The 23,518-nt window shown below is 29.5% G+C and overlaps 1 protein-coding gene across 1 annotated transcript; it reads right to left on the bottom strand.

Annotated features, from left to right (window-relative positions):
* Positions 1 to 1,101: 1,101 nt before the first annotated feature.
* On the bottom strand, positions 1,102 to 7,055 carry LOC114303585 (protein kinase STUNTED). Its single transcript, XM_028248722.2, has 10 exons — positions 6,546 to 7,055; positions 6,313 to 6,410; positions 5,562 to 5,814; positions 4,744 to 5,463; positions 4,394 to 4,642; positions 3,706 to 3,869; positions 3,536 to 3,615; positions 3,158 to 3,305; positions 2,927 to 3,076; positions 1,102 to 1,556 (listed from the first exon to the last, which is right to left on the bottom strand). Exons 1-10 carry the CDS (start codon positions 6,718 to 6,720, stop codon positions 1,314 to 1,316), a joined length of 2,280 nt encoding a protein of 759 aa, XP_028104523.2. The 5' UTR covers positions 6,721 to 7,055; the 3' UTR covers positions 1,102 to 1,313.
* Positions 7,056 to 23,518: the final 16,463 nt, after the last annotated feature.

The raw sequence follows: 23,518 nt of genomic DNA, 5'->3' as shown, positions 1-23,518 counted from the left end.
GCTAGCTAGTTTAGGGATGACAATCATGTACTTAAAAGACTTGTTTAGTCGATGCAATTGACATCCAACATTTGAATTGAAAAGAAATCAAAGCATCGAAGACAGAATTGCTTTTTATTAGCCTTCTTGATTTGTGAATGTAGCAACAGCTATTTGTACACCCTTAAACAAAGCACACCATTCCAAGACTACAAACATCAAACTCAGCTCTTAAACCCACCCACCCGCACAAACCGCCCGACCCTACCCTACCCGCAGTGCTTTGGGCGGTTTCGATGTAGGTAGGCGGGCGGGTGCGGGTGAAGAAATTGGCAAAAGATCGGGTTCGGGTCGAACCCGACCCGCCCGCAACCCGCATCTTTTTTTTTTTTTTTTTTTTTTTTTAAAGAAAGAAAAAATAACTAGTTATTATTATTATTTTTTGCATTTTGGATGGATGGAGATAACTAATTATTATTTTTATTTTTACATTTTGGATGAAAGTAAAATTTATTATATGAGCACTTATATACATTATCATGATCTAATGATATTTAAATTAGTGTTACTAGTTTGACTTTTATTTATATATATATAAAAAAAAAATCATTATATTCCATTAGTCTAGTAGACATAGTTAAATATGATATTTTGAATTGTCATTCTATTATCACATTATTGCATATTAAAAACTAAACAGTGAAGATTAATCCACTATTAAAATTAGTGTTACTAGTTTGACTTTTAAGGGTTTGTTTTTGCATATTTAAATTAGTGTTACTAGTTTGACTTTAAGGGTTTGTTTTTGCAAGCTAAAGAGAAAGATTAATTACTATCCTCAAGCATAGTTCCATATCATCTTATCTAACATGTTTGTATATCTTGTAATTTAATTTATAACTCTTCTAAAAAAAAAAAATGTTTAGAAAGTAACAAAAAATGTCAAATTTGCTTAAGTTAAAAAAAAAAAAAAAAAAAAAAAACCGCAAACCGAACCGCACCCGCCCGCACAAACCGCGAACCGCATCGCGGGCGGTTGCGGGTCCATTTTTCCCCAACCGCATAAGTGCGGGTCGGGTCGGGTTTGACCCGCACCCGGCCAAAACCGACCCGTGAGCAGCCCTCTATCAGTTCAGATTGAGAATCAGAAACTGATACAATTTTCCTAGAAAACAAAACTAGTGAATCAGCCGGAGACTAACTTACGACAAATTGAGGGAAGGAGGAGGGCACATCTGCAAACAGCCTCTCATCCACGACCCGCAGTAATGCAACCCGAAAAAAGGGTTTTTAAAAAAACAAAAAAAACACAAACAAAAAAAACGTTTTTATGGTTAGTCAAAGCTTGCAGAACGGCTCCACCTTCCTTGCAAGTAGTCCTTCAATGAGACACTTTGCTCAATGCTGCTCAAGGAGAGAGAATCTTCCTCCACATCAAGCAACGCGACGTTAAGATGGGACTGGAGATTCAAACGTGGAAGAGCCTCGCCATCAAGCATGTCAGTCCCTTCCGAAGCATGAACTTGTAGCCTTGCCCACTTAATTACCTCAGAATCACCCTGGAGGAGCTTTGAGACCTGTAATAGACAAGAACTTGTATGTTAAGGGCCTTCTGTCAACAAAAAAATAAAAATAAATAAAAATTGAAATGTGCATCGTATAGGCAAATAACAAAGAGTAAGTTTCATAATTGAGATGCATCATGTTACATTTAGGAGAGCATGAAGTGGGACCCATTATCGAGTTTGATATCTGAAGATCTTACACCCACAAAAGGGTATATTTTATTGGGAACTCAATGACAGCCTAAATCACTGAACTCCGTGATCCTAGTTCCTTTCATTTAAAAGTCCGTTCTCATTGTGACGAGGGAATTTTGGAAATCCTTAAAATAGCAATGAAATGCAATTACTTAAAAGAGATTATTAGCATAGGACAGGAGAACTTTATGACAAGATATTAGATAGTGGTAACCCCTCATTCCCTATGCCGTGATAGCTAGACTTGTGGAGTTGGGAAAATGGTTAACTTTGTATTAGTCTTTTCAAGTTGGGGTTAAACTTCTCTTGCTAATTTGCCGGCAGATGTAGCCACATACCAAAAAAGCATGTTGACTAGAATAAACTGTGTATGAATTCCTTCATTTTTCTAATAATTTGTAGCTTCTTACCGGCACAAGACCTTGGATTTCAACAAGGTCTCAGAATTAAGAAAAAAGTGTCTATTTGATTCTGGCTATCAGAATCACAACATTTCTGCTCTCTTGGACAAGAAGTCATCAGTTAGAAACTTAAAGAGTAAAGATGGGGGTTCGGAAAGGACTAAAAAAGGAGGAATTGTGTATCTGTTTTATGAAGATCATCATTCACTAATCAAACAAGATGGATTTTTTGCAAGACAGCTATGGGGCCATTTGTTCTTCACAGTGTAAAATGTAAACTAGTCAAGAATCACAAATGCATGTCCGTACAACTAGTAAAAGTGTCAAAGTGATTGGTAACACAGACAAAACAGCACACCAATAAAGAATAGACCAGAAAAAATTCTCAAAGATGGTTTGATGGTGTGCGAAGGAGAATAACAACACCACAAAAATCAGAAGCAATTTTAGCCAACCTGGAGGAGTTGCAAGAGCAAGAGAAGGGTCAAAAAGAATGAATGCTAAGACAACAAAAGATGATACAACGATTAATTGAAAGGAAAGGAGCTATTTGGAACTTGTGACAATAACTAGCATAGAAATCGAACCAGTTAGGATAAAACAACCCTGTTACTGTTTACAAATCATCCAACGCTTTAAACATGAAACTAGAGCAAGTGCTACAAAATCATTTCGCCTCCACTTTTTACATAGCATTGGATGCAAGCTAAGATACACTTCAAAGTGTAAAATTACATGGACTGGAAGTTTTTATTTTTTTAATAAATAAAAAAAAAAAAAACTTACAATGCACATTTGGGGTCGAGCTCGTGGTGCACGTCTGATACACAGAGTAGCGGCTAAAACCATCCTCTCCATCTGATTGTGATCATATTTGTTTCCCATGCTTGGGTCTAATAGTTGGGAAACCTTTCCACCTTTTAGAATCAATTTTGCCTAGAAGGGGTGATTTATTGTTAGTATTAAACATGATCAAGAGATAAATTCATAATGATCCAGTGAGTAAAGAGAACCTACCCACATAACCAGGCTCTCTTGGCCCTTCGGATGATCATTACTTATAGGTTTTCTACCTGAAAGAAGCTCAAGGAGTACAACCCCAAATGCATAGACATCGATCTTCTCATTAACTTTGCCAAACATGAAATATTCAGGAGCCAAGTAACTGCAGCAGGCAATAAGATCCCCCACTTAATTTGTGCCAGGTTTTTTTTTTTGTTCTTTTTTAAATAATAAAAATGAAGATCCGTAAAGTTTGTGGAATTTTTCGACAGTAAAATTAGACCAATTCAGCTTTTTTATTCATCATAAATTATAATATTTTAGAAAAAATCACTTTTAAATGTATTTTGACTAGGATCCAAACAGGATTTAGAAATTAAAGAAAGTACAAACCCAAATGTCCCTGCAACATCAGTGCATGTTATATGTGATGAAGTCGTTGATGCCCACTTTGCTAGTCCAAAATCAGACAGCTGAAAACCAACATAAACAGCATGAGTATTGAGAAAGTGCAAAAACCAAATTGTCCAATGCCAGTACACTGCAAGGCCAAGTTCGATTACCTGTGGCTCAAAATCATCAGAAAGTAGTATATTCGATGATTTCACATCCCTGTGGATCACAGGTTTAGCACTTGCATTGTGCAGATATTCCAGTGCCTCAGCTACACCGACAGCCACCTTAAATCTCTCCCTCCACCCAAAGGCTCGAGGGCCCTTCTTATTACCTGTTTTAGAGAATACCCATAAATTATAAAGTAATCTCGAATTCCAAACACCAAAATTCTTACTTTAGTTTTATCATGTGAAGTCTTAAAACAGATGTTTTAATGTTAGGATAAACTACCAACTTCCATAAAATTCTATTGAAAATAAATCCTACAATAATTGTCACTAAAAATAATTTTTTGTAACGATTTTTTATGTCGCTAAAAATTTATAATTAGTGACTTCTTCTTTTTTTTGTTACGACTTTAATACCTTGTCACTAAAATTTACAATTAGTTACATTTTTCTATATCGAATTTTTCAAACTGTCGCTAAAAGTTAAAAATTAGTGACCTTTTTTTGTAATAATTTTTTTAAACTATTGCTAAAACTTATAATTAGTAATATTTTTTGTAATAAAATTTTCAAACTTTACCTAAAAATTAATAATTAGTGACGTTTTTAATAATGTACGATGAAAAATGTCATTAATTATCATAAGACCTGTTGGACAATAAATCTAAGCCCTCTTAATATTGCATACCATGAAGGTTCTCTTCTAGGCTTCCTCGTGATAGGAAATCATAGACCATGAGAAGATTGCAATCCTCAAAACAAAACCCATAAAGGGAGATAATGTTCTTGTGATGTAAGGCAGTAATAATCTCAATTTCCAATACAAACTCTTTTAATAAATCTTCAGACTGCTTCAAGATTTTCACAGCAAGTTCTTTGCCGTCAGGAAGGCAACCTCTATAAACCCTACTGCTACCTCCTTTTCCAATCAAGTTCTCTGTAATTACCAAAGAAAAAAAAAATTGATCGAGTCTGCTAAATGTTAGCAATATAGATTTGTAAATGCGATACTAAAAATGAATGAAGAATTAATCAAACCCGGAATGAAATTCGATGTCGCCTGAAGAAGTTCCTGGTATTTGAACAATCTGCAACTTTCCGAGTACTTCTCATGAAGTCCTTTCAATTCTTCTGGTAGACTTCTAGAACTAGAGCTTGGAGAAGATGGGGAAGATACAGTCTCTGCACCAACAGAAACAATTGAGCCACTTTCCTCATCAAATTCAGACGATTGCTCTCTGCAAGTAGTTTGATTTGAATCCGCACTATGCAAACAATGTCTGCTGGGCAATTGCAATGCCCATTGTACCGCAGAGATCCGCTTCACTGATGATCTGTCAGAAACTTGCCGATCTGAGAAAATAGCTCGATGAAGAAGTGGCCAACCGGGTTTCACTTCAGGCAATTCTCTTATCAACGAAGAAATTGGGCTCAATGGAGCCTCTACCTTCTTTACCGGCACTATAGCTTTCGAGTTGTCTTCATCGCTATCACCAGCAGAGCTCTCTGGTGATTCGAAACAAGAATTTTCCGGCGAAACAGAATTTGGGGAACAAATGGAACACTTCTTTTTCAAGGCTCTCTCTGCACAATCCCATCTTGCCTTTACTAACGCGGTCTCTAAACTTTCACAAGTAATCTGATCACTTGTCGCTGTTGAGTTCTCATCCACATTTGCACCATGTAGTAATTTGGAATTCTTACTTGCCGAGCTTTGAATTGCACCAAGTAAATGATGTCTTCCTTGATCATCGATTCCTGCAAAAAAATAAAATCAAAATAAATAAAGAGACAAGAACTCTACATGTATTAAGTACAGATTCTTATTTTGAAAACATTAAAGAAGCAACCACAACCTTTTGCACGGCCATTAGTCATTGGAGGAGAGGCTTTTCTTTGAAACACAATCTTCCCATTATCAACCGCGAGTATTGAGCAATCCTTTGGTAAATTTTTTGCGCAGTACTTGGCAACAGAGGCCGAGGAACAGATTGTATGGTGATTTTGAGCAGTACCGACTATAACCTCATTGGCAAAGTAAAACTTCGCTTCCCGAACAAGAACTTTTCGAATGGATGAACCTCTGCAGACCTTAAGCTTGAGGTCCACCTGGAAATTTCCAACATGATCCCATCTAGTTAGTCATTAATATCGAATATGGAACCTGAGAAAAGTTAAATTTCCAGTAAACTCGGCCTACTTCGACTAAACTGAATGGAGTTCTTCAACTTTCTCAAAAGAAAAGTGGCAGAATTTCACATATTAGTTTGTCTTATTTTTTCAATTTCTCAGCAACCAAACAAGGGTGATTACATGAATTCCACCACAACTTATTGCTCCAACACCCAACTCGTTAATATTTCGATTGGTCACTGAGAAAATTCTGGAAAAGAAACGAAATTAGAACCTGGAACTACAGATTTCTCAACATTATGAAGCCAACAAAAGAAAACCCCTCATGCTACTCAACCCAATGAAACAGTAGGTATTTGTACTCCTTTCCTTTCCTTTGTCTTCAAAGAATCCAAACAGCGGGTAGTTAAAATCATTCAACATGAAAAAACAAAACCTTAATGAATTATAGACAAAGTACATGAAAAGCCAAACCTGTTTCAAGTTGCAGAAACCTTCATACACAGTAAGAACAGAGTCAAATGCTTTAATAAGCGAGAGAAGAGAAGACTTCCCATCTCGATCAACAATTTCTACACGTACCCATTTCATCAAACCAGTCAATTAACACTTGAATCAACCAAAAACCCAGAGAAAAAAAAAAAAAAAAAAAACTCAAAAATCAAAAATCAAAATTTCCATTCTATCTCTCTCTCCCAAAACCATACCATTATTATTCAGAACATGAAGAGCAATCACACAATCACCAGGCTGCGCAACCTTAACCAAAGCCCAAGTCAGCAACTCTCTGCTGTGAGAGTCCAACTTCACACCCACCACCACCGTCCGGCCGCCGGAAACTTCCACGACTCTGTCTTCTCCGGCGAGACGAGTTTGAGTCATTTTGGTGGGAATTGGAGTTGCGGGTTAGATTCCGACGAGTGTGTGGTGTTGTGGTGGCTCATTAGAGGTCATATCTGACATCTGGGGGACCATATATGAAGACAGGTTTGAGGAATTTGAGATAAAGACGATGGCTTAAAGGCTTAACCGTCGTCTTCAGTTTACGTGCTTTTCAAGCCCACCAAATAAGACAGAAACAGAGACAGAGAGAAGTTTCGTTTGCTAATGTTCCTACTTTGTCATGATGAGTTCGCTTAATATTGGTCTCCGGTGTCGACCTACTTGCAAGGGAAGAGGTATCAAGTGGTAATTGTCTTCTTTTGTGTACTTCTTGTTATTGAAGTTTAAGAACTAAACTCATTTTTCAAACGGAGAATTTTACGAAAAATTACAAACACAACTCTGAAATTTATTTAAATTATAAATTGTGTTACATAGTTTTAGAAATTATATTATACCTCTTACAATTTTTAATTTCATAACAAATAAGTCATTTTATTAAGAAATCATCAAATTAATTAATAATTTTTAATAATATTAAAATTTTATTTCAATTAATAATTCAGATAATTTTATTACTGTATAGGTGAACAGTTAAAAATTTTACTTTTTTAATTAATTCTGTTAAATAAAAAATTATGACAATGAGGTATTTGTAATTTTCCAAACCACATAGGACAATTCGTATATTAAGCAAATCTCAGGAGGTGTATTTGTAATTTATCCAAAATTTTATTATATACACTTTAGTGTATTATGTAAACTCTTAATTATATTATTTTAATTTTTGTTATAATTTATGAATTTTTTGGTTATTCTTTATGTAGTGTTTGGTTATATATATATATATATATATATATATTTTATAATTATAACTCAGAAGGTATAGAGTTATGCTATTTTATTATTTAGTCATAAGGTACATAAATAGGTGTACCATAGTCTTTCATTTTTCAAACTCGATGATATAGTAATCAATCACTTTTATCTTATATATTCTTTAATCATCAACCAATTTTATCACTTACACATCATTGAGTTTAGAAAATATGTCTAAAATGTGGATTTGTATATCAATTTTTTTTTTCTTTTTGGGTTATTTTAGGTAAATATTTATGTTATTTTTACCAAAATTATACTTCATCTCAAATTGTTTGTTCATTTTTATCATTCATGTTCTTAAAAGTTAATTTTTTTTTACAAATTAAAATAACTTAAGATACTTTAAAGGTTTTTTCATTATACCAACCAAACAAGAAAAAAAAAAATGAAATGTCAAATTTTTTTGTCATTCGTGCCCTTTTTTTAAAAAAAGTTTTATTTAAAAATATTAGTTCAGTTGTTAAATTTATTTCTTTGAAAAAAAAAATTCGAATTAACCAAATTTGGTTATACTAAAAGCCATTAAACAAAGTCACAAAATTAAAAATGAACCAAACAAAATATGTTTTTAGCATTAATTTTTTATAAGTTTATTTTTGACTAATAAATTATATTTTATCTAACTCCGAACGAAAGTCTAAGGCTTATTTTGAGAAGATGGTAAAAAGTGATTTTTTGGCTTTTAACCAAACTTTTGGCTTTTTTAGACAAATGATTTGGGAAGTTGGTAAAAAGTGACTTTTTACTTTTTTGATTAATGTTTGTTTATGATGTCAAATCATAATAAAATGACCAAACTACCCCCATTTATTTAAAATATTTACAACTTCACTTATGTAACACATTTTGACCCATGAAGGGTAAAATTGTAATTTCACCGTTGGCTAAAAACCAACATCCCAAATGAAAAAAAAAAGACAAAAAAACCAATTTTTAGCTTTTACTACTAACTAAAAAAAGTGACTACAAACCATGTTGCCAAAATAGGCCTAAATAAAACTCTTATTGCAGCGTTGAGTTTGGATGTATGAATTTTATTATGGTTCCATTTGATTAATATGGGTTGTTTCATCTTTAGGTACCTATGCGTGTCCAGATCATTCACGCATCTATTTAACAAATATTTATTAAAAGTAAACCTTACCTTTGATTAATATAAATATGATAAAATTGTGTGATTAAATTATTAAATTAATTTAACTTTTTACAAATAATTTGCAAATAAGAGATCATAAAATTAATTATTTAAATTATTGAAATAACACCCATGGTGAAATCCTACAAATTTTGTGATGCAAAGAATCTTCTACCTTAAACTAATATTTAAAGACAATAAAAAAAAGGGAGTATTGAACTTTGTTGAGGTTTAAAAAAATTAAAACAAATTTATAATTTTGGTATGATTACACCAACGTTCCTTTTAATAAGGTTAAATTGATTAAAATTAATGTAGAAATATTATGTGAAAATATAGGAATAAACAAACAAAATATATATTTTTATAAAACAGATGACAATATTTTTTGCATTCACAAGACTAGTGAATTATTGATAAATAAATAGATTAAGCGTTATATGAATTAAAATATTAAAGAAATTCAACATAATTATATCAAAATTATAAAATTTATTATATATATTTTTTGAAATTTTAAAAAATATCAATATAAGTTAACAAATTAAAAATTGAGATAAAACCCACATGGGTAAAAAATTAGGAATTGTTTGGTATTTTTGATATTAATACATTTTTTTATGCTTTTATTTTTTTAAAATATCATAACCCCTTAAAAAAATGAAATCAACTTAGGGTTAGGTCAAGGTCTTCTATGTTATAGTGTACAACTAGTAGATTAAAAGAGTAAACTATGAAGCATTTCTCCATTACTAAAACTCTAATGACGTAACGCCACCGATGTGTAGCTTTCAATTAGGGGGTGTCGAGGGTCAACTGTCAAAAAAAGTGATCTTCTTTACTTTCAACCTAGTACCAACTCCAATACCCAATTAGCGCGTGAGATCCACTCTTTAAAAATTACTTTTTATTTTAATTATGCAAAAACAGTTTTTTTTTTTTTGGCCTTTTTTTTTCGTGTTTTTGCTGTTTTTAGTAATTATTTTAATATTTTAATATATTTTTTCATGAGGTAAATTACAATAAATTCACTTAAACTATAATTCATTGCACTTTGTTCTCTAAATTTTAAAATTCAACAGTTAACTATAGGGTGTTTGATAACTCAATTAATCTTGTTTGATAACTCAATTGATATTACTTTCGAATTTAAGACATCATTTAAGAATAGACTATTTTAGTAATTTTTTAATTTTTTAGTTAAAATATGAGGTAAAAAAATTAGTATGTTTAAAATGATTTTTTAGTTTTTTATTATAAAATATGTAAAAAGTAGAGAGAAAATAAAATTTTAACTTTTTTATATAGGTTGTTAGCTTTTTACTTTTTTTTTTAGTGACCTTTTGACTTATTGAGTTGCCAAATGAGGCCTTAGTGTCTCTTAAAATGTAAGTTAAAATTTTTAAAAAAATTAAGTCATACGAAATTTACTTAATTCTAATTAAATTTATAAATACTAAATATAAGTATCGATATACATTATTATAAACTTATTATCACCACCACCGCTACCGCTACCACTACCACCACCATTATGCCACCGCTACAACAATCACCATCATCAAGCTATCGTTGCTGCTGCCGCCGCTGCCACTGCCACCATCACCATCACTACCACTATCACCACTAATGTCGTTGCCGTCACCGCTACCACCACTACCACCATCACCACTACCACTACCACTACCACTACCACTACCACTATTAGTACTACCATCATTTTCATCACCATTATTATTGTTACTGTAATCACACCATCATTTTATTACCATTATTATCTCTATTGCTACCACCATCATTACCACCACCATCATAATATCAAAATTGAAATATACAATTTGAAAATAATAAATTTTAAATTTAATTTTATATATATTAAACAACTTATTTTTAGTTCAACATTTAAATTTTTATCAAACAGTTTTTCAGTTTAAAAAGTAGCATTCAATTTTCAATATTTTTTCAGTCTTCAGTTTTTAGTTTTCAACTTTATTAAACACCATCTACCTTAAAATATTATCTTATTACATTTAATACCTTCCGTTAATATTATGTTAAGGATTTAAACAAAATAAGGTCATGTGTGAATCAAATGACACATTTAATGATTTTTTATTTTTGACAATCTAATTTGCATTTTGTCTTCCTTACATTTTGGTGACAAAATGCAAATTGAATTTCTAAATAAGGACATTATTGTCTTAAAAATTCAATAAGTGTGTCACATGACCTCATTCTGTGTAAATTTATCACAAAATCCTTTAGAAAATGGTTAAATAAAACAAAATAATATTTTGACGTAATTAATTGTTGAGTTTTGAAATTAAAAATAAAAAGTGCATTTTAAGGGAGATTACTGTAATTTATTCTTTTTTATATGCATCTAATATAAATATAATTAAAAAAAATATTTGTGAAAAAATCTAAAAAGAATTCAATAAGTACAAAAAATTACGAAAATGTCTTGAAGTTTTATTTTTTTATTTTTTTGTATTTAGTGAAATTTATAAAATAAAAAAAAATTCACAAATGTTATACTTTTAAGTGCGTCTAGATTAAAAGTAGATTTAAAAATTATAATTTTTTATTTAAATATTAAAAATATTCCTTAATTTTTTAAAAAAATTATAAATTAAAAACTCGAAAATTAATTTTTAAAACTCCATAACGAAAATTAAAATATCTTGAAATTGTCAAGAAAAGAAACATAAATGAAACTTATTTATAAAATACTTGTCCTACAAATTACTATAAGCTAATTTTTGTTCCAAATACTTATTCAATTTCTTAACTTAAAAAATAAAAGAAGAAGATTTGCCATTTGAGCTCTTAAAAAACTGGTCAAATATTTCTATCCGTCGCGCTGCCCGATAGATTTGGTTGGAATTGAATAACCTCCTAAGGTTTCATTTGGGAAGAAGGGTTGGGTTGAGTTGAGTTGGGTTTGAGATTATTTTAGTAAAATAAAATAAAGTATATTTTTAAATTTAATAAGACAAAATATCATATCCAACCTATACTCATTATATTTTTTTTCTCAAAAAAAATTAAAAAGTCAAAAAACCCTTTCCCAACGAGAGTTTTTAGTCCCAGGTTAAAATAGTAAAAAAAAATCAAAAAGTCAACTCACTTCCCAAAAGTTTATAAAATTTATTTATTATAATAATTTGACTTTGTTAAATACATTTAATTATAAAAAAAATGTCAATATCATATTATTTGCTGATGAATAATGCATAAAAATTATACATTAATAATATTTAATTTGATTCTTGACAGACCTTGTTAGGATTCGTTACTGAGTGCTCGAAATATGTTGATTAACAAATATTTTAATTGTTTTTAAATAAATTAATTATTTTAAAATGATTAACAAATTTGACCTTAAAGTATTCCACTGTGTCATTTAATTTAAGCAATTACTTATCAGTGCTTCGTGACATTGAGGGGTGTTTTTGAGAAATTAGTTAAAAGTTGATTTTTTAGTTTTTTTTTTTATTTATTTTATATGACTTTTTAACTTTGCTTTTTTGTATAAAAAAGTTAAAAAGCCAAAAAAAAATTAACTTTTTTAGCTTGTTTCCAAAGCCCCAGTGATTTGCCATGAGCATGGTGCTGAAAGCATATTTTTAAAATAAATATAAACATTAAAAAACTATACTGAGTTTAATTAAAAAGTATCTCATGTTTATTTATTTATTTGTGACAGGATAATCGTTAAATTTTTTTTATAAAAAATATACTTCGTTGTCATTTAATTATTTTATAAGACGATTAAGCCTCCGTTTGGGAAGTGGGTTGGCTTTTTGGCTTTTTGGCTTTTTTGGCTATTTTAGCCTGGGCTAAAAAGCTTGGTTTGGGAAGGGCTTTTTGGCTTTTTGGCTTTTTTGACTTTTTTTGTGAGAGAAGAATGTAATGATTATAGGTTGGATGTGATGTTTTGTTTGTTATGGCTAAAATAGCCTATTTTGTTTTTTGTGGCTAAAATAGTCAAAAAAGCCTGAAAAAGCCCTTGCCAAACACAGGCTAGTTTAGGTATGTTCTCATAAGAAATCAAGAAGGCATCATTTTTTGTATGTCCTTCTATAGGAAATGAGGAAAAGGTATCACTAAATTTGCACGCCTTGTTTGTTTAGATGTCATAAGATTACATTTAAATAATCTCTCATTCAATCAGTCAAACAAAAGGACAACACAGATTTTTCAAAACTTTACTACTCAGTATTTTATTAGACTAAATTCATCCTTTATTAGGAGCATTTTCTTTTTACCTAACTTTGAATTCCTAATTTTAATCGTCCATGTGGTAGAAAATTAGTCACCATCTACGACCTAATCTAATCTTGGCACATTTTTGCAGTTGGTTTTGGACTCACCATATATTATGTCATCTCGGTTAATTTTTTACCCATCTTAGGCCTCGTTTGCCAAGTAATTTTTTAAGTCAAAAAGTCACTAAAAAAATAAAAAAATTAACAATTCATATTAAAAAGTCAAAAATTCTCTTTTCTCTCTACTTTTTGTACATCTTTTCATAAAAAGTCAAAAAGTCACCCCAAGCATACTAATTTTTTTTCATCACATTTTAGCCAAAAAGTTAAAAAGTTACTAAAAAAGCTTGTTCTCAAACGAGGCCTTAATCATGTTGGCATCAATCAATTGATTGAAACCCTAGTTTACCAATTTTATTTTACTTTTTATTTTTATTTTTATGCTGCCAATGCCACACAATGTGCCTGTTTGGTGCAGCTTAAAAGCTGCTTATTTCAGTTTTCAGCTTAATTTAAGTTATTTTGATGTGTTTGGTTTAGCTTAACAATGTAGCTTATAGCTTTTTATAAGTTAGAAATTAGCTTATTCTTTGAATGGGGCAGGAGATGCTTAATTTATAAGTCAGAAATCAGCTTATGTTCATAGTTATAAGCTATAAGTTGTTAAGGCATAAGTTATAAGCACTTTCCCACAGCTCTATCAAACAGGGCCAATAACATGTTTTGGGAAGAAAAGAAATTACTGCTTAAATAGTCCACTAAGCACAAATAGTTATATATTCTTGTTGTCTCTTAAAAATCATAATAAATGAAAAATGGAAGATCATCTCTATAATGTCAACATGTAAAAATTAGTCCATGTTAGGACTATGTGATGTAGTGTATTACATGACATCATAATCTCATAAACTCCACAAAATAATAGTGTTATTAATTTGTAGATAAAAATTAAATTTCATCAAATGATGTGATTAATTGTATATAAAATGACAAATTAGAAAATATCTGAATGTGTTGGCTTGTCTCTAGTAAGTGATTCAATAAGAGAGAGGCAATAGGCCTACTTTGAGGATCATCTTGATGATCAAAATAATTTATTTTATAACGACTTGTTAAATTTATCTTAAAAAATCAAGGTTATTGGAGGTCAATAGATTCATGATTGGATCATATTTATTATATAAAATTAACAAATATAATTTTAAGAATAGATTATTTATTTTTTTAAAAACAAATATAATTTGATTATTTAATTATCAATATTCGATTAATCTAATTTTTTATGTAAATAATTTTCTTAGCAACACTATACAATAAACGATTCCGAAACCTCAAAATGAATCCACCACATGCAACAACACCACTCTAAAGCTGTGTTTGGTTTGAGAATTTAATGAGGGAAATGGAAACGTTAAGGGATATAGAAAGAAAATGTGAAAGAATTAATAGAATTCGAATACCAAACTATGTTTGGTTGAGTTAGGAAGTGGGAAAAGAAAAGAGCATAAATGAACCCAAAAGATAAAAGTGAGATTACATTTCCTTCTCACTTTCTTTTTTCCTATGTTTTTGCATTAAAATCAAATAAAAAATAAAATTACATATTTTTTTTCTTTTTATTTCTTTCATCAAAACCTCTAACTAAATACAACGAATTAAATTACGAACTACACCCCAGTTGAGCCTCATAACTAAAATAGCAATCCTTTATTTTTGTGGGCGTAATCTTATCAATGACTACAAAATGCCACACAAGCTGCTTGGTGTTGTTGTGGTTGGAATCATAATGGGTTATTTTGGAAAGATATTTAAAAGTTATTTTTTAATTTTTAATTAATTTTAAATTATATTATTTCTTATTTTTTTACATATTTTTTTAAACAATCCAAAACAATCCAAAAAAATTAATTTCTAATTATCTTTCCTAAACAACCCAATGAGTACATACACAATTTAGATCATACGTAAACACATACACAACGTACTGATTTAACGCAAAAATTATGATAATATTTTTTTAAGGTAAATTATATCAGTAATTCTTATATTATTTTAATTTTTATAATTTTAATTTTTTTCAATTTTGACCTTGATTTTTTGATTTTATTACAATTTTGTCCAATTGATTACGATTATTGATATTTTTTGATTAAAAAAATGAGCACATAAGATACATGTGTTATGTTTTTATAAACAAAATTATAAATTTATTGAACTTAATGATATAACCTCAACCAACTAGGGTTGGTTTGGGAAATGGGTTGGTTTTTTGACTTTTTAGTTTTTTTTTACTATTTTAACCTGGGCTAAAAAGTTTGGTTTGGAAATGACTTTTTGATTTTTTTTGTAAGAAAAGTGTGCAATGATTATGAGTTGGATGTGATTTTTTATTTGTTGTGACTAAAATAACCTGTTTTGTCTTTTGTGACTATTTTAGCCACAAACCATTTTGCCAAACCAACCCTTAAGTGTCTATTTTTCTTCAAAAATCCTAATTAACATTATTAATTGTACCAAATTAAAATCTAAAATTAAAAGTCAACATAAAATTAATGAAAATTATAAAATCCAAATTATCTTATTTTTTATTCATATTACTAAATACTAATAATATGATTGATATTGGGATCATTGAATTGGCCGGCGGTGAAGTGAGGTAAGGTAACAAGTGAAGAGAACTGCCCGCTCTCGTGACACCGCAAATGTATTCGTACGTATGTCACGTTAATTAACCACTACACACTGTTACTACCGCTATGCTGTAAATGAGATGAGTGAAGAAAAAAAAAAAAAGAGGTGTAATTTAAAACTGATTTAAAATTTTAATGAATTTAAAAAATATGTTTAAATTTAATTTTTTTTATGTTTTTAATGAATTCTAAATTAGTTTTAATTACGTAGTTTAATTTTTTTTAAAATTAAAAAATTTAATGAATTTTAAACTGTGTTTGAATTTAACTTAATTATGTAATAAATCATTACTATACAATTATAATGAATTAAACACAAATTAAATTTTAATAATTCTATGGGTGCTGTTATGGTGTGCAACCTTAAGGGGTTGCACACCATATATAACCAACACAAAGGGTGTAAATGAAAGGTGTAAACATAAAACAGGACAGCAAATAAAAAGGCGTAAGTATAAGGTGTAAATTGCACACTTAAGAAAAATCTTAATTTCTATATGTCGTAGGTCTGTAACTCGAATGGATTTGGGTTGGCCGAGGGTCTACTCAATCCAGAGTATAGAAACATTTGCTAAAGTTGCCCAATGTTTTTTATTTTAAAAAAATAGCTGTTCTGTTGCACTTCTATAAATCTAAAAGAAGATGTATACCAACCGTAATTTAAAAAAAAAAAAAATTTAATTGTGTACGGAATAATAAAAGGGAAAATTGGTCTAGGGTCCCTCTCCCACTTTTCATAATGGAAGGGATCCACAAAATTATTTTTTGATGTCTAAAGTCCCTCCCATCTATCACAGAGAAATTCAGCCCCCTTCATTTTGTCTACTCTCACGCACACACACAGACATGTACATATATACATAAAGAGGCGGTAAGTAAGCTTGATTTGAGTAGAGAGAAAGTCGAAGGTGATCGATTGTGTCGGAATAGTCACTGTTGTCACAGTCCGGCACCGAAGGCTAGGGTTTGTAACGGGGCGTCTCTACGGCCTTGCAACTGGATCGACCATGCTTGGTTCCGCCACGGACCGTCTTGTCCTCCGTCGTCTTCCTCAGCCTCTTTGGCCCGATGTCAAGGCAAATAATGTTAAGGTCGTTCTCGTTCAAAACACCTTCACCAGAACCCAATCTTAGACCATTGGAGTCTGGCAGTAAGGTTACTGATTTGTCACGGTCACATAAGCAACAACATAGTCATTATACTCCATCACCAGAACCTGAAACAAAAAAATTACTTTTTTTCATAGCTAGCCTCTCTCTTCTCTCTTTTTTCTTTGTCTTTTGTTCATCAATATTAGTTCCAGAGAAATTCAAAATTTCTTTGGAGATAAATTCAGAGCAGAATTTCTCTGTTGATTGGTGTGAAATGGCAAGAGTAAATGGAAATGTGAAACATCAGTACAGCCACTTACAACAGTAGCAACAATGGTGGAGGATCAAACCCACGGCAGAGAAATTTGAATTTTCTCTAGAGTCCATGAAATTGTGATTGAATTGTGATTGAAGAACTATTAATTTGTTTGTGCAGGAAATTGTGATTGAATCAGCAGCAGTAGAACCAAAGATAAATTGATCAAATCAGAGTTTTATAGTTCCAGAGAAAATTCAGAATTTCTCTGAGTTCAACCCAGAGAAAATTCAAATTTCTCTGTTTAGTAGCTTCTCATCTTGCAAATTTGCAATGATTATGTGGGTGATAAAGTTCCTAATAGACAAAGCAGTTCCTCTGAGTTGGGACTTGGTGGACATCCTCGTAATCTCCTAACTATGCAAAACTGTGTGTGCGCGTGTGTGCATGATACATAGAGGGAAGTCGGTACCGTGCCTATTTTCAATGAGGTACAGCCCAATCTTGAAGAACTTTGTGACCTTATCAAGGTAAGAGTGGCCATGTGGATGAAGTCAAATCTGGTGGGAAGAGATTATTTAATTAACCAATTTGTATCAAATTTGGAGAATGGAAAGTCTAAAGAAATTTGGAAAAAATTTCTCTGGAGAGCGGGATGTCCAGAGAAATTTCGAGAGAATTTCTCTGGCCCACTGTAATGGTGAATTTCTCTGGTTTGAACCAGAATATCTAGCATTGTATACACCTTAGAACCATACAAAGCCTACAAACATAATGACTCTTGTACTTAGCTTATAGAAATCATATATTGTAATAAGCAGGGCACATTTGGCTGCTATAGATTCTTCTTACCAAAACATGTATGGGAACTCACTAAAAAAGGTAATTTGTTCTTAATGTCGTCACCGTCTTTTTTTATCGGAAATTCTTGTTATGATTTTGAACAAATTGAGATAATTATAAGCAGTAACGAATGAAACTTCAAGGGAATTTGAGCTTGCCCTTTTGACAATCGTACAATGTGCACATAATCCTGCAAAGAAACTTGCTACTTTGTAATTATGGAAGTGGTAACTAATGATTAGGAGCTTTGATATGAATCTGTCAGTCATTTCTTCTTTATTATTATTTTTTTTTGTTAACTTGTAAACTGCATTGAATGATCTTATATATCGAATGAATATGCCATTTGTTGTATATTGAAAACTAGTAGGTTATGAGTATTTTGTTTCAGTTAAGTAATTGGGATCAATTAAGTATTTTGTTTCATTTGAAGTTGAAACCAGAGAAATTCTCTGGTTTTTAACTGAATTTTCTCTGGGTTAAAACCAGAGAAATTCTCTGGTTTTTGAACTAAATTTTTTCTGGGTTGGTCCAGAGAAATTCTTCCCAGAATTTCTCTGGACCAATTTTCTCTGGGACTGAAATTTCTCTGGACCAATTTTCTCTGGGATTGAAATTTCTCTGGACCAATTTTCTCTGGGACTGAAATTTCTCTGGACTGATGTTGAGGGACCTTAGACATCATGAAAATATTTGATGTCCTTTATAGTATAAAATCATAATATCAGGGACCTTAAAAAAAATACCCCATAATAAAATATATTATATTGTAATATAATTTAAATCAAATGGTTTCATATTTATTATATATAATTTATAATATATATTAAGATAAATTACAAATAGTACGGAACAATAGAATATATTATATTGTAATATAATTTAAATCACATGGTTTCATATTTATTATATATAATTTATAATATATATTAAGATAAATTACAAATACACCTCCAAAGATTTATTTAAAATACAAATTGTTCTTTGTAGTTTTGAAAAATACATCCCACACCTTGAAGTTCTAATTTCATAATAAATAACATTTTTTATTAATAAATCATCAAATCAATTAATAGTTTTTAATGTTGTTAGAGATTTATTTTACTTAATAATTCAGATAATTTTATTATTGTATAGAAGAGTAGTTAGGAATTTTATTTTTTAATTAATTATGTTAAATAAAAAATTCTGACAAATAAATACTTGTAATTTTCTAAATCACATAAAATAATTCGTATTTTAAGCAAACTTAAAGAAATATATTTGTAATTTATCCTATTAGTAGAATCTAAATTGTTCATATTATAACAACTATTTTGGCAAAATAACTTCAAATTTTAAAAATTACTTTAAAAATGTGGAACTTTTTTTTCTCTATTTTGTCAACTTTTCTCTTTATTTATTTTTAGATAAATTACAAATATATCCCTGAGATTTGATTAAAATATGAATCGCTCCTTGTAGTTTTGAAATTACATTTCAGTCTTGAGGTTTCTAATTTCATAACAAATCGCCTTTTTTATTAATAAATTATCAAGTCAATTAACAGTTTTTAATAATGTTAGAAATATGTTTCAATTAATAATTTAGGTAATTTTATTATTTATAGGAGAGTAATATGAATTTTATTTTTTTAGTTAATTCTGTGAAATAAAAAATTCTTATAAAGAAATATTTGTAATTTTTTAAACTATAAAAGATAATCTGTATTTTAAATAAATTTTAGGGATGTATTTATAATTTATCCTATATTTTTTTAGGTATGTTTTTCCGAAAAAAAGGTAAAAAATTAATTAAAAGAACTTTTGACAAATTGTACCCTGCTACCGGTATCATGTGATTCCCACAAACAAAATGAAAAACATCGAAGGGAGCCTTTCGTTGTCACCTGACCCCGCCGCCGGCTGCAGCGGCCATACACGTGCTGCACAAGTCGGCCGTCATGTTCTCTTCCCTCCTACGCTTCTCTTTTCTATTCTCTATATGTATGCATTGAGTCATCTTCATCATCATCCGGACCACAACTATATAAAATAATAATAATAGGTCTATTTTTATTCATGAATGTATAATTCATTTCTAAGTTAAAACAACTATTTAGTTGTTTCCACACAAATAGTAAACAATTAATTTGACTTAACCCTCGTTTTAAATTCTTTTTAAGAACTTTATCTTATATTTTATTATAAAAAATAAAAAATAAAAAGTCCATCTAACAACTTTTTAGGAAAAATTACAACTATAATCCCTAAGTTTAATACTTTTTTCGTTTAAGTTTTTTAAATTTTAATTTTTTCAATTAAGCCTCATTTGGAAATATGTAAGTTTAATAATTTTTTTATTTTTTATGAAAAGATATACAGAAAAATAGAAAAGAGTGATGTAACAGTTTATAGTGACTTTTTGATTAAAATATATAGTTGACAAACAAGACTTAAGTCCTTAAAGTAATAAATTCGAATCAATTGGTCTTGAAGATAATGTAAAAGTAAAATATAAGCCCAAAGGTTATATAAAATTACTATGCCTTCGTTTGGAAAGTAGGTTGGCTTTTTGACTTTTTGACTTTTTTGGCTATTTGAGCCTGGGCTCAAAAGTTTGGTTTGGGAAGGGATTTTTAACTTTTTGGCTTTTTTGATTTTTTTTTTGTGAAAGAAAAGTGTAATGATTATGGGTTGGATGTGATGTTTTGTCTGTTGTGGCTCAAATAGCCTATTCTGTCTTTTGTGGCTCAAAGAGCCAAAAGAGCCCAAATGAGCTCTTTCCAAACGACACCTATAAGATCCAAATATTAATTTATTGTTAACTTAATTGTCCTCTATGCGTTTGTTTTAAAATTGATATCAACGTTTGATTTTTCAGTTTTGCCAATATTAATATATGAGCATTAGACACATTGAAGAAGTCAAATAAGATAATTTAAATAAGAGTTAATAACTTAAAAGTCCTTTTTACAAATGTTATGGTAGCTTAACTCCTATTTAAGATTTTTTGACCCAATAAGTCCTATTTAGTAAAACTAAGAATATAATCAATTTTTATTAATTTTTAAAACTAAAAAAATCATCAATTTTGCATAGTAATATTTCAAATAATTGTTTCACTAACTGATAAAAAAAAAAGAATATGAGATTAAACATTTTTACCCTTCTACTTATTGGTTCGATTCAACTATCCAATAAAACCGAGAACATTAACAGTTTTTTCCAATTTTAAAATTGAGAATATTATCAATTTTTTCATTTTTATTTATTTATTTGTTTTTTTCATTTCAATTTTGCACATCAATATATGTTCTATCATCATATATAGATACACAATTTTAAATTTTGTACAAAAAAATAATTCAGTTTTTTTAAAAAAAAATTAGTTTTTTTTTTTTTTTAGTTTTTTCAATTTGAAAGTTGATATTTTAAAATTTTAAAAATCAAAATAAATGTCAAATCATCTATTTTTTTTTTTATAAATAACATAAGTGATAAACAATCATTGTTTAAAGGGCAATTTTGACTATTAAAAATTTAATGAGACTTAAAAGTCAAAAAAATCTTAATTATGACTTAGTGGAGTATAAGTTCATAAATTAGGATTTGTAAAGAAATACTCTTTTAAATAATTGTACTACACTACAAATAATTATTGAACAAAATAATAATATAATCAGGTTATTAAGGCCTCGTTTGGGAACCATCTTTTTTAGTCAAAAAGTTACTAAATTAGCCAAAAAGTCAACAACCCATACCAAAAAGTCAAAGATTCTCTTTTCTCTCTATTTTTTGCACATCTTTTCGTAAAAAGCCAAAAAGTTATCCCAAACATACTAGTTTTTTTTAGCTCATATTTTAGTCAAATAATCAAAAAGTTACTAAATTAACCTGTTCCCAAACGAGGCCTAAAAGAACTTAATAAAAATTCATTAAAAATTATGCATGAATTTCAACATCTATTATTATATAAAGGTAAGTAGTTGGCCGTTATAGAAAATAATACAGATAATTATTTTTATTCTTTATGGGAAACTCTCTAAGAGAATCTTTTGAATTAATACTACTAGGAAAATAAAAAAAATAGATCTAAGTAATTATAACGATGGATAAGAAAAAAATAAAATAAAATAAAATGAAGTATAAAATAATACTAGAAATAGTTAAAAAGTTAGATAAAATGGATAATTGCATTTTAAAAGAAATAAATACTAGTATAGTAGTAATAGAAGAAGACCTATATAAACAATTATAAATAATAATTAGTGTGCGAAAAATATATCAATTATAAAAACACACATGTAGAATATAATTAAGTTAATAATAAACTAAAATCTGGGCCTGATCATAATTTTATATAGCTTTTAGGTTTATGTTCTATGTTCATGTTGTCTTTAGAACTAAATTGGTTTGAATTTAATATTTTCAATACTTAATTGACAAAATTAAAATTTTGGAGATTTAAATGAAAATGAAAATGGTGTTAAACATTAAGGATTATAATTGTAATTTATCTAAGTTTTTAATTAAAAAATAAAAAGAAATGATAATAAGACGGGAAAAATGTTGGAAAGTCTGTTTAGTGTAGAGTTCAAATCATGATTCTCCACCCATATTTAAGTATGATGTTTGGTTATAACTTTTAAAAATTAATTTCACACTACTTTTGAAAACTCGTTTTAATGGGATTTGAATTTTAAAATTTGGCCTACCCGGTCGTCTTTCAGGACGTCCGGCCGGTTGATCGGTCGGTTGACCGGAATAGTGCAAATTTTTTTTTTTAATTTTTATTTTTGGCAATTGGCACCTGCTATTTTTTATATATTAAATAAAAAATATATTAAGTTGGCTTGTATATTTTTTATTTTTTGTGAGCTTTGAATAAAATTTTGAATTGTATGTTTGGTTATAAGTTATAAGTTTTTAAATCAAATATCATATATCACATCAATTATTCTAAACTCAATTCAAGTTTTTTTTCAACATTCATAACTAAACAAAATTTTTATATTCAAATCATAATTTTAAAACTTTTAAATATAAAATATAATTTTACTCTCAAATCATAATTCTAAAAATCTATTAAACGTACTGTTTTTCTCGTTTATGAAATTATATAACTACCACTTTGGCAGTGTAGTGGGGCAAGTCATTGTTGATCGAACTATTCACTGTTTGACTAAAGATACTAATACATAATGCTTTCTTATCTTTTTCTTATGCTCTTCAGCACAGCCAATGCAAGTCTGCAACATACCCGATAGTCGTCGACTCGTCACCCTTGTGTCGTCGTTGTGGGTCTCATTTCCCGGTGGACCCCATATTTTAAAGTGCTTTTGTTTATTAATAAAAAACTGGCCTTCCGAAGAGGTTCATTGGTTAAGCAATACAGCAATATCTTATTTGAGGAAGAGGTTCACGAGGTTCATTGGGCTCAGAAATTTAGAAATAAGTATATTATTTTGAGTGATAGAAATATTAGATTCTTTTACACATCTACCACCACCAAAAAACAAAAAAGAAAAAAAAAAGGAAACTTAAGATCAATGTCCTTAAAGAATGATAAGAATAATTGGATTTCTGATACTGATAGGGTTAAAGGAATCATTGTTAGTTATTTAAAGGAGGTTTTTAGGAGGAAGGATA

Source organism: Camellia sinensis, chromosome 3 (assembly GCF_055761805.1).
Source record: "Camellia sinensis isolate YWXY chromosome 3, ASM5576180v1, whole genome shotgun sequence".
Lineage (NCBI taxonomy): Eukaryota > Viridiplantae > Streptophyta > Magnoliopsida > Ericales > Theaceae > Camellia > Camellia sinensis.
This window is presented reverse-complemented; position numbering and strand designations above follow the sequence as displayed.